We start from the raw sequence: 13,103 nt of genomic DNA on the forward strand, positions 1-13,103 counted from the left end.
ACCCGAAGGCAACACAAGGGTTAAACATGTCGACCAATGAATTTCCATGACTTTTCCATGACTTTAAACCAAATGTCGATGACCAAACTTAAATCTCTGTGTATACATGAAAAAGTGAGAATATTTAGTATTTAAACAATGAGAATTCCAAAGCATACAGTATAGCTTAAATGAAACAAATGCATAAGAGACAAACGTTTGATTAAAATAATACACATTTATATACATGTTTATTCGTATAAACATGTTTATAAATGTTTATTGTTGCAATCAAACTATTGTCCTTTATGTGCACATCAGTTTGGACTGTAAATAGTGGTTCAGGCTTTGGTCAGACAGAAAGACATCGGCCCTTCAACACGTTGACAACGTGAGACTCTTGAAGTGAAGGAGCCCAGTGAGCAGAGAGATGAGCGTTTGCTTTCAACTCAAGCGTTGAAATAGCAGGCTGGCATCCTCCTATGTTTAAAAGAATAATGTGAATTGTTAACCTTCAGTGGCCACATTAGCTCCACAGTTAGGGCGTCACTTTGTTACAGCATCGGGTATCGATGCCTGCTTGTTACGGGAGAGAGACGGGCTGCTCACATTCATTATTTCAAACTCAACGTAAATGAACATGTGAATATAACACATTTCCATGACTTTTCCAAAACTTTGACAGTAGGTCTGGAAATTATCATTTTAAAAATTCCATGACTTTTCCAGGTTTTCCATGACCGTACGAACCCTGGTAAGAAAGGGCTGGAAATGTGGTTCAGATGATATCCTCATAAATTTACACTAGGAGGAGCAAAAGTCACAGTTCATCCAGTTTACAATGAACACAGCAAACAGTCAGAAAGCTGCGCTTTCAACACCATAGTCCCCTCCAGACTGGGGCAAAGATTGAGCTGACTGGACTGAACCCCCCCCTGTGTGGATCTCCTGACCTGACCGCCACAGGCCACAGGTGGTCAGGACACACCTCCAAATCTCACCCCTCACCCTGAACACCCCATCCCCAGGGTTCCTCCCCCCCCCCCCCTACTCTGTACACACATATGTGTGGCCAGGTTCAGTTCACAACAATCACATCAAGTTTATGGGACACAGTGGTGGGTGGCCCTGATCTCTAACCACATGCCTAAAGGCGAAGAGAAGGAAGAAGTGAAGAAGCTGCTGATCTGTTGCAGCTCATGTCATCATGCATGTCACCAAAACTCACCAAACTAACTTAGGAAGGGACAACAGACAACGGGACACAACACTGGAGGGGGATACTACTCTACTGTGGGAGAGGGGACTAAGGGTGAGAGGGTGGACATCCACCAGGAGTCCACATCACACATCACCACACACAGACACAAACACAAACAGGCAGAGGAGCAGGCCCTCAGGCTCAGGCAGGCAGCTGAGGAAAAGAGGATCTTCCTTCTTCCCTTCTACCTGGAGCTGTAGAGAGCTGTAGAGAGCGATCACACAGGGCCTGGTTTGGCAAGCTGGCACAGACTGGGCAAGCAGGGGAAGAGCTGAGAGAAAGGAGAGGCAGAGATCACTCTACCGGCTCACCACCTGTACTCTCCCCACCAGGACCAGACTGTACAGGAAGGTGCAGAAAGAGAGAGCAGGAGGAGAGACCCATCACCACACCACCAACAACAACAGACTGTTTCAGTACAGGTCAGCTCAGGCGGCCAGAACAGAGAGCAGGACAGAAGGAGAGACTGAGAGTTTCTTTCCCCTCTCACATCCACACCCACCTCCCCCCCCCACCAGGACCCCACACACACACACACACACACACACACACACACACACACACACACACACACTATGTGTTGTGTTTGTTTTGTTGTTTTTTTATGTGCCTGTGTGAGCATTGTTGCCACTGCACTTCATTGCCTGTGTGTGTGTTGTGTATGTGACCTGTAAAACAATGGTTACTCAAACAAATACAATACAAACATAAACAGTACACATATACTTTCACCAGTCCAAGCTGATTCAAGCCTTACATCTCCCTATCTATCAAGGCACAGTCTGTGTCACTCCTAATCAATGGTGCCAAGCTACGTAAACATTTTACACCACCTCTGACGTAGACACTGTGTCTGATAGTTTAGTAAATCAACATAATCCAAAAAGAAGAATTCAATAATGTAGAGAACCCAAAGAGCAGAAGACGTGGTTGCTTATTGTTATGCATGTTTTTGTACTCATCAATTCTTTCTCCACACCGGGTTATAGTCCAGATTGTGTGTCTAATGCATTTGCCTTGCTCCACTCAGCGAGGAACTGTGTTCCCTCAATACAAAACATGGTACAATTAAACACTTAAATACACTTTTTTTGTAAACAACTTGTGCAAGTCTCGATCTTTGACGTGGTTATGGACAATGTGAAATATGAAAAGATGTATTTCGGCTAAAAACCCGGCCAATCCACGATTACAGCCGTAGTATGAGATTAAAACAAAAGTCCAATTAACTACAATAGATACAGGAAATGTTGCTCATAGCAATGTAACGTGTATCAACGTTCAGCTGCAAGTGAGATAAAATATTGGAATTCATTATTAGCACCACTAAGAATAAATTAAAAAAATACTTTAACATGTGGACTTTTTCTAGACCAATTGTACGCATTACCAATCAAAAGCATCCTCATTTCCTCCATCAGAGTTCGGTTGAGTTCCTGCCTCTTGCGGTTGAAACGACGAGGCTTGAGCAAGCTGAGCGGATCATTGGCTGTCAGCTGCTTTCCATCAAGAAACTTCGGAGCACCATAAGGTTAAAAAGACCTTCGCCCAGCCAGACAACAATCTGTCCGAGAAGCATTCCTCTGGGAGACAGTACCGCTCCATTAACACCATGATCTACCATCACCTCAACAGCTTTCCCCCCCAAGTGGTCACCTTACTCTCCCACTCCTCACACATCTCCCATGGATAGACATGCTGTGCATCCCCACAGTCACACACCTCCTCTTCATCCTCTTCTCATAGAGATGACTGTATTACTGCTGCCATGCTCTTCTGCCACGTCTTTGCGGCAACATTCATAAAAATAACCTGTAGAGTGTCAATATGACCTTTATTCACTTCAGCTTTCGTACACTATACCACTTCTCAATTTAGAAACTCAATTGTGAAAATACACAAGATGTCATGTTTTCTGTACTACCCTGTTGGTTGTAAAGTATATATATTGTTTGCAATATCCCTCTAACAACTTCATTTCCGTGTCCCCATTGATTGCCTTAATGGACCTTCTCCAACCTTACAATATGCTCCTGTGAATTATTACTTTTCAAGTGTTATAGGTCAACTGAAAAGGCAACACTCAATATAACTGGAATGGTTTGCATAATTCCTTGTAAAACTAGGTTGGTATTTGTATGGTACAATTCTCTGTGCATCCTTTTCCCCCATTTGTCAGGCTTCCCTTCTTCCCCCCTCCATCCCATCGATCCTCCAGTGTTCTTGCTCAAAGGGAAAGCTGGAGTTAATGTAGTGTAGCAACACTACAGAGATTTCACCCGCATGTACCGACCAGCTCAGTGGTGCTGTGCCTGTGTTCAGACACCCAGAATGCACTCTGCCTTACTTGCTTTCTCCTCAATTGTCTATGTTCTCTTGACTCCTCATCTGAAACCACCCTCATTTTCCCTCGTTTGCTTCGTGTTCAATCGGCCTCCATGACCCAAATAAGTCCAAACTGTCTGAAAGGCTCTCATGTGCGTTGTCCGTCCACACAGGAGACCTGAGTTTATCTAAGTAGTCTTAGTCCTAATGACCTATTTGTCCCTTTTTTTCACAATAAGTCAGTTAAATTATGTGTTTATCCACCAAATGAAATATTATGAAAATAAGAGAAAAGAGAAAAGATTTAACCTAGTATATTGATATAATCACTGATCAACATGTTCGTGATTTTAGGCCATTATGGACCTTTGAATAGGGAATAAAAACGAGCGGAAATATGACATAAAATCTAAATATATATGTTGTTTTTACCAGATACCCCTTTAGATGTATCTGAGATTCCCTTGAGTGTGGCCAAAAAGGTAACAATCAAACATCTGTAAATTAGATTCAGCCAATGTCACATCCTTGTTGTCTGTCCCTCTTCTTCCCAGTTCTCCCTCTCTCCCTCTCTTTGCTTGTCTTGCGAGTCTTCCCTGCCATCAACTAAGAAAGAAAATGCCAAACTTTGGGTTTGGAAACTTTAACTCTGACCTTCAGTTTAAGGCCTTTTCTGCTTTCCGACTCCGTTTCAACTTCCCTCTTCCTGCCAGAGGCATTTAAAGCCTGGGCTTTTACTTGTGCTTGACAGCTAATGGAGAAAAGCCTTGCATAGCTGGCAGTGACTCAGAGGAAGTGTCCATCCATCTGTACATTGCAACAACCTGATGACCAAAGCTACCAAGTTTTTTCCAATGACTGGTGCTTGCCCTCTCCAGCAGGGAATAAAGCTTGAGTGACTATCTACATATCATGAATTTGATTTTTTTTGTTGCTGACATATATTATTTTCTCAAGTTGCAAGGGAAGCAGAAAAATAAGTGGGTTAACAACTTGGCTCAAGGCCAAAATGGGTAGCAGAGTACACATGTACCAGAGTGCGAAAAAGAGGCATAATGGAAAGGATGTGTCCCTCTAACTATCTCCACCCTGTTCTGCTGTTAGACCAACAGCTGTGTGTCTTTGTCTTTCCACTCAGCCTTTCCTACCTCTGGCTATCCTTATCCCCGCCTCGGGCATTTCACTGGTGTGTGGCTCAAAGGCAGTGGCTCTTGAAATATGGATTGAGCCTTTTATGGAATGCTGACCAGTTTCTCGTAAACCTGCCTGGAAAATGAAATCATCAGCTTAAGTCGTGGCTGAAAATGTTCAAGTACCCGGCTCTCGGGATCTGAACTGATGGACATTTACCTCCAAATAGGAAATAACATGCTTTAGGCCCTGAAGCATCGCTAGTCTTCCCAATTATCTATTGCGCTTTAAATTGTCTATTCCTTTAGATCTAAGTGCCTATCGCCGTCCATCACGCTTGCTTTATTTCCCTCGGTCTCTTCTTCTCTTTCACTTTGTTTCTTTCCTTTCAAAGTCACTGGCTTTGCATTCCCTGCAGAGAGTTTAACCAACAGCTGATAAAAAACAACACTCTATAAAAGGTTTGGCACCTTTTACATGGACATCTCCCCTCACTGTCTAAACTCTTCGCATGTAGTCCCTCCCACACACCCTCTTCTCTGACATCTGCGTACCTAATGTGTCAACTTCCCTCAGTGTCCTCCTGTCTTCTTTAATTCCTATGCTTATGATGTACAGGTATATTGATCTAGACCTGGTCATGCCCTTTTCTCTCTCGCTCTCTCTATATATGTATAAATATATATATATATATGTATATAAATTTGGATACCAGGGGCAGGTCTGTGTAAGGCGATGGCATGTTTAAACTGAACAATACAAACTAAATGGATGTTTAAATTGCCCTTGAGTCAAAGGATGACTTGAGTATACTTAATTCCTTCATTCTTTTCATTTATAAGTGGCTGCCTTCTGCCTCTCTAATCTGACAGCAAATTCAGAGATGTACCTTCTTGTAAACTTCACAGATTTTGTTGAGCTTCTTATGTTTTCGAAAAATAAATCCGCCGCGCCTCCATTTCCTCTGGTTAGATCTTCCTTTCTCTCAACTATTCGTTGCAGAGGACATTTCACCTCCAGTGCTCTCCAAGGCTGTAAACTACTACTCCGGGGTCAAGTTCGTAAAAGGTTTCACTCCCTTTTCCGTTGTGTTTCTGTTTATCTGCTCTCCTGGCTGCCTTTTTCTCTTCCCTACCAAATCTGCTATGCCTTCAGATCTCTGTCCCTTTCCCCTGTCTGCTTTGCCGTTTCTGTTTTCCCTTATATATTCACATCACGTTTATCTCTTCTTCCCTCTTGCTCTCTGAACGATTTTACTCTGGAGGAGACAAAGTAAGACATGTCCTCCCCATATAAAGCTTGTAGACCTTTGGTGTTCGGCTCATGAGTGTTCCTGTTTGCCTCCATTCCTCCGGATCTGCCTTCATCAACAACTTTCCCACGTCTCTCTTGACACAGCTTTTATGTATTGTTCACCTCCTCCTTCACCTCCCACAAGCCTTCCCCCCTTGCGGCATCTCTGGGCTTTGCTATTGTTAAAAAAAGATATCAATCTATGCATCCATCTCCCATAATTCTTTGTTCTCTTTCCCTTGTCCCTAGTAACGACTTTATACTCCCCTCTCTCCCACTTTTTCCTCCATGTCACTTCTCCGTCAGGTCCAAACAAACATTCGTGAAGCCCTGCAGATTTGCTAATCAACCCTCCTTTGGTGGTGTGACATAATAGGTCAACTAAAGAGTAAATACTGCTTCGGAAAGCTGGACAAAACGATGTTTTCTATATTTAAATTTTTTTTTAATCTATATTGTATATATGTTAAATAAGATTGCTCAGCTTTGGTGTTTGCTCCTCAAATGTTTAAGTTCATGCTAAGTTTAACCCATGAGAAAGAAGACTGCATTTGTTATGCCTACTCAAACAGGCAATACATTTTCTAAGAAGTAAGGGAAGGTGATCAATAACTTCATGTCCTATTTAAAGTCTCTTCACTCAGTCGAAGAAATGGAGAATCCCAGAAGTATCCTCTCCTGCTCTCTGATGAATGTGTTTCCTATATTTAGCCTTCAGCTAGATCCAATGTGCGCTGGGATTTGACCTACAATGAGACTTCTGAAGGTGAAAACTTGGCATTTCCAATTTTATTAAAAAAATGTTATCAGTAAAAGAAAAGAGCCCCATGTGATCAATTTAAGATTAAAAAAAATCAGATTTTCCATTCCATTCTCTTATTTAGCAACAGTCCTTTTGGCCCTATATGCATTAAGCAGTTCTGTATTCAGTGACATTTCTTCCTCTTCTTTTTGATATTACCCTTTTATCCGCTCATTACGTTTTTCGCCCTGTCGAGTATTTTTTTCCCCACCTTTATAAAGGGGCAGACAAAACAAGGGGAGATGAAACTCTTCACTGCCACATGGGCGGACACAATATGGTGCACTCTTGCTCTTTGTATGAACCCATGAGATCAAGTATTGGCATTTTCACACTTTTCACTGTGTGACGGGGAGAAAGAAAGAAGGGAAACAAGAGGTGTTTCCATTGTTCTCATCTGGGCCATTACTCACTAATGAGCACATTGTTAGGAGGGAGTTTAAAGATAGAGAAGTACATTTCAAGGTATAGATTTTTGCTTTAAAACTATTGTAAAATGCTTCATCAGGCAGCACGACGCAACGTAACAGAGACAAGTTTAATAACCCTGAAAATAAGTTACAGCAGGAACTCAAACCCACACTTCCAGCACATGGCACAGATCCAGGAAACTGCATTATGACAAACAGGGCCAGGTATGAATGATATCCTCTTGAGGTGGGCACCATTCGACCATGTTGACATCCTATTTAAAGGATAAAAAAGTCCTTTCAAATATGTAGAACTACAGTAGAGACTCCAAAAAAACCAATATACATGCAAGTAATGCGCAACAGGCTTGAGTTGCCGAGCTGACGTGAGAGAGCCTCAACATTGGCCATGTTTGCCAATATCTGGCACCCATATCGGGGATTGTTTTTCTTCTGCAAAACCACATGTCAAGGCGGCATTATCAGTTTTAACTGCCGGATGGGCGCAGAGCAGAGCAGCGGCTATTAGCAAGGCTATGTCAACAAAGCACAGATAAGCTGCATTACAACACACACAGAGAGAGAGAGTGACTTCATTATCTAATCAGGAAGCAATTACTCTAATACATCGTTACAATAGTTGTTTGCTGCGATATTAATATTCCGAGTGTCGCTCAGAGAACCTTTAGGGTCTTTTATCATGTCACCCATACTCTTTTTTTTCATTTAGCAAAGTATACTTGTCCAGAATATCAGCATGTTTATTGTTCGTCCATAAAAAATACAAACTGGCAACCTCACACATCGCACGGTTTTGAAAACGACTCTTCTGTTTAGTGTAACCTTTTACTATTGTGCCTCAGGCCCTGCTCGCCATTGGCTGAAAGCAAAACAAAATAAATCACCTTAATGTCAACAGTGTTGTTCACACCGAGTGGTGCTTCCCACATTTGCTCGACGAGGCCCGCGTTGCCGTGGTTGTGACTGGATTGTGAGCAAGGTCACTGAGCAGGTCACAGGAACATTTTGAATATGTGACAAAGTGTGAATGCAAGACACCTGCAGGCAGACTTGAAAAGAAGTGAAAGAGAAAATAGAGTAGGGAGAAATGATGGAGGGAGAGAGATAAACTGTGGGAGGAAGAAGAGAAAGATAATGGAGAGAAACACATGTGTTCTCAGTGTCTAGAACGCACCAGTAGAGCTGCAAATAGGGATCGGGACAGTTGCACTGAAGCTTCATTTGAGAGGACACACTCGACTGTCTGTTCTCGAAAGAAATCTCCTCGTACAGACACGAGGCCTTTTGGGAACATTGCTATCATCTTAAAAGGCCATCTCTGTCTCTCTACCTCTCTCTCTCGCTTTCTCTCTTTTGCGCTCTCTCCCTCCCTCTTTACCCTCTCTCCTTGAACAGTGGGTTGAAGCCATTAGGGAACAATGGTTGATATCTATAAAGGCCTTCTGTGCCTGTGAGAACATCCCTGCCAAAACCCAATGGATTCATGTGCTGAATCAGTGGCCAGAGAGCACAGAGGAGATAGAGGGATTTAAGTGGGGTTTCAAACATGTGTGTGTGTGTGTGTGTGTCTCTTGTGGAGATATTTTTTGAAAGTTTGGAGTTGATTGAAGGTTGTTTGGCTTGCGGAAAAAACCCCTGTTCCCACTTTCAGTTTTGATTAGGGTTACGTTAATGTCACAGTAAAAGCCTCTCCCCAACAGGCATGCATATATGTGTTGCTAATTTGCACGCAACTTTAAAGAAGTTGCCAACGGTGAAACATACACAGAGAGCAACAATATAGTACTTAGTAACTGTGTTATTGTCTTCTTTGATTTACCATTAATTCACAGATTTGATGACAATCTATTTCACTCTTTCCAAGAGTATTTTAGGATTTATGTAAACATGGCATTTACCACACTGACATCTGAAGTGTACGACTAGCACTTCCACAAGGGCCACATTAGCCACTATTCAATATTCATCCCATATAAATGCCGTGGTAGAGTTCACCAGCTAGAGCATGTATTCAATACACCAATACAATGCCTCTGAAGATTGAGCTGGAGCCAGCAGAGCGTATTGCAAAAACAATTCAACTGCAGATATATCTCATTGGAGATCAATGCATACAACACATTAACTGTGTTAATTGACTACAATGAGTGAGATTAAGCCCCGCTGTATGGATTAAATCAACACTGAATCACAGGAAACTCTTACACTGCTCTCTATAAGCTTATGCTTGTTTGACTTCTGTCCACCCACCAATGAGTGATATCACAGCTAGTGTTTTTCCATTAGATTGCAAAACACCTGCTCAGACATCACTCATCGGGGTGTGATCCAAAATGCAACATGCTTTAAAGTTTTGACCCCTCTTAGGAGCAGAGCACCTGCAGTCTACATCCCGGTATGACTCAGAGTTCCATTAACTTTACGCATAGAAGTGCCAGAAAGAAAGAAAGTGGAGCAGGAGAATAAGGGGGAAGTAAGAGAGAGGCCTTATAGGATAGTGATGATATATATATATATATATATATATATATATGTAACTGACATATGCATGCCTACACACATTATTATGAATACACCTAAGTCCAGAGAAAACAGTGACGTGAAATGTCTGTAGAAAGCAGCTAAGACACTTCATAAACAGAGTTGCACTTTACAAAAAGGGAACATATGATGTTTTTGGTCTAATGTTAGAGCTAATGGACTGGAAAGAGGGCGACAGACAGAGAGAGATGGAGGACCAGGGTAAAATGAGACAGTATGCACACACACACACACACACACACAAAAGCGCATGCAGAGGCAGACGGATGTGTCACCGGCCGAAAGATGCATTGGCATGTGTTTGCCTGTTATGTGGGGTTTCTGTGTGTGTGCATAATGTTACATACATGCACATGCCCATGTCGGCTAGTGTGTCTATGTTTGTTTTGACAGAGAGACAGAGATATATATAGAGAGAGAGAGAGAGAGAGAGATTGAATAGAGGGAGCAGTGATTCTGACGTAACCATACGTCTATTAGCTCTTTAATGTTCTACCATGCTGAGAAACCATTAATACCGTTGCATGAGATACATTTGAAATCCACACAGCAGTTTCATCGACAGACTGTTGCCCTATAAAGGCTCAACACACTTGGTCAAAATTGAGCTTGAAGGTTTATCTGACTTCTGCTCTATTATATAAAATACATATCATGGCACCGAAACATGTAATTGGTGAAAGTGCACTTTGGCGATGTAGTTCCAGCATACTGGCTCCACGGATGCCCAGGCTGCAGCTAGAGCACTCTGGCTCGACAGTGTGTGTGCTTTTGGACTTCTCAGGCAGCTATTTTTATACATCAATGAATAATATCAATTCTAATATTGATTTCATTCAGCATTCCACATAATCAAAATAAGCCGTCTGATTTTGTTTACACTGGTCATGTGATTCGATGTGGTTAAGTGAATATACCTCCTTGAATATATTAAATTATAAACAAACGTATTGTAGTGCTTCCAATAGCAGTCTTCCAAATGACCATCTTAACCACACAGACAGCTTTCCTTATTTCCTTACCAAAATCAGAATCATAGAAGAGGATGAACTTCTGCCAGCTGTACTCAGACACCACTTGCATGAGGATCTCGTTGAGATAGACGGGTGGGCGGACCATTAGGGTGTAGTCATCTGTTCCAGGGAGGAGACTGGTTTGTGGGCAGACGGAGCGAGGGGATCCCGCCGGGGAGCGCTGGATGAGGAGGTGGGGGATGTGCATGGCATTGGCCAGAGTCTGAAGGGTGCTCGCAGACATGCAGCCAATGGAAGTGACCAGAGCCAGGATACCGCGGTTCATCAGCTCACAGGCTGGGTGGAGGGGAGGGAGAGAAGGAGGAAAGACAAAAGAGGAACATGTTATTTTGCAAAGCCGACATAGGAAATTATTTTTCGATGATGAAACTGCGGCGGTAAAAAAAAATGTTACGGCTCTGGGCAATACCAAGAAAGAGTTTTGAAGAGTGAAACAAGGAAAATCATTTGTGTTCTACAGGTCACAGTAGGAATGTATTGCGGGCTACATGTAAAAACCCACTGTGTAGCACAGAGAATTTATTTATGTGCACTATATATATATATATATATATACTGTCTATAGGGACAGGCAAACCATCAAGAGCCTCATTTTCACTCATCTAAAGCCGAGATGTGGCATGATTTGAATTGATATCCTCTAGCATGACCTTTAGCATGCCTTTGTCACTGAAACACTCGGTGCAGAGCATGCTTGGCTTCTTCTTCTTTTTTCTCGCTGTTGAATCAAAGTCTTCAGCTTGGACTGACCCATGTATCCACATTATTGATTGACCTCCATGGCTACTTCCTGAGCAATAACACAGTGTAAAGCAGAACATTGTGGCACACTATATAAGTACACTTTTATAGCAAGTGTATTCATATTTGTATTAATAAAACCGCGTTGTGAAAAATGCCCTTCTTGCCAGAGAGACTTTCCATGATCCCCCAACTGATTGTCTTCCGCTGTCCAAGCGCTTCTCGGCTCTGAGACGCTTTTAATGCTTAATTCACCTCTTTTTCCTCACTTCCACTTGTCATCCTTCCTACACCTCGAGTGCTGTCAAAAACACCTCTACCTCCTACCCTCTCAACCCACTCCCCTGTTATTTCCCCTCTTGTCCAAAGCAGCCCCTCTGAGTGCTTACCTTTCAGCCCCAATCATTTCAAAGCTGCAGTCTTGCAGTGATTTGTATTTTAGTTGCCTCAGAGCGCCACTGAATGTTGTACACTGTCCTCAATGTGGAGCCATCTGCCTCCCTCTTCCACCTCCTGCCTCATATTCCTCTCCAGCACCTTTTCCATTCCAGCATCTTTACTGACCAGCCGTTCTCTCCCACATCTTTTGTTATCCCTCAAGGCACACTAACAACCACCTCTCCTCTTTCCTTCTCCCACTCCGGCTATCTTTGCCTTCACGGTCTCTTTATGCTCTGACATTACTTTCACCCACATGGCCATTCTCAGTTCTTGCCCATCGTCTCCATCCTTCGATACCTTGTTTCATCCATCACTGCTGAGCTTCGCTGTGTGCTATAAGCACCACTCCTATGTGTTCATCTTCACTGTGAGCTGATTTAAACCCCGACACAGAAACAAGACTAGGTGAAGTTTAAAAACATTCTAAAAAATGAACTAACATTATCAAAAGAATGTTGCAGTGTTGACATTATATTAAAGATGTTGTGTTGCAGAGATATGAACTGAAGTGAGCATTCTAACCAGCTACATTTGGCCGTTTCTGTCTTCCCCTCAGTCCAAAATGAGAGGATGAAGAAGTAGAGGTGGCCCGAGGGCTTGGAGTTGAATGTAACGGGTATTTGAACATTTGATAGTTGGTTTACTGGATTAAATCCAGACTGGCATAGAGGAGAAAACAACTCGTGTTTTAGTTTCGTCCATTGCTGATCTGGTGGGGAGTCGGGCTCAGACCTCTGGAGGAAAAGCTTCGCGCTGGCTGAATGTGCCAGGCAAACGGTTGCTGGTGGCATGGAGGATGAAACAGAGATACGAGAGGGTGTCTCGCTGCTGCCACTTTGGATTTAATTCAATAAACAAACTATCAACATGTGCACGGACCGTACAGTGGAATAGTCAACACCAAGATTGCACAAACACAAATATTTTGACTTGCTCTCAGTCTATCTTTTATTTTATTTATGTAACTGATGAGTGTAAATTGAGATCGTATGAACTCAGTGGTAGAGATAAAATGCTGCCCCCTATTGGTTTGGAGCATGTGGCCAGTGGAGTGAAGACAAACAAACACACCTAAATAGTACAATAACAAGAAAGCACAATCCAACCACACACGGCTTGAACAG

The 13,103-nt window shown here is 42.6% G+C and overlaps 1 protein-coding gene across 1 annotated transcript in view; it reads right to left on the reverse strand.

Annotated features, from left to right (window-relative positions):
* grid2 (glutamate receptor, ionotropic, delta 2) overlaps positions 1-13,103 on the reverse strand; it is a 470,134-nt gene that overhangs the window by 196,381 nt on the left and 260,650 nt on the right. The window contains exon 3 of the mRNA XM_056418710.1: positions 10,786-11,073. Coding sequence (XP_056274685.1) covers positions 10,786-11,073 — 288 coding nt within the window. The remainder of the gene's footprint in view (positions 1-10,785; positions 11,074-13,103) is intronic.

The sequence above is a fragment of the Pseudoliparis swirei genome, chromosome 7 (genome assembly GCF_029220125.1).
Source record: "Pseudoliparis swirei isolate HS2019 ecotype Mariana Trench chromosome 7, NWPU_hadal_v1, whole genome shotgun sequence".
NCBI lineage: Eukaryota > Metazoa > Chordata > Actinopteri > Perciformes > Liparidae > Pseudoliparis > Pseudoliparis swirei.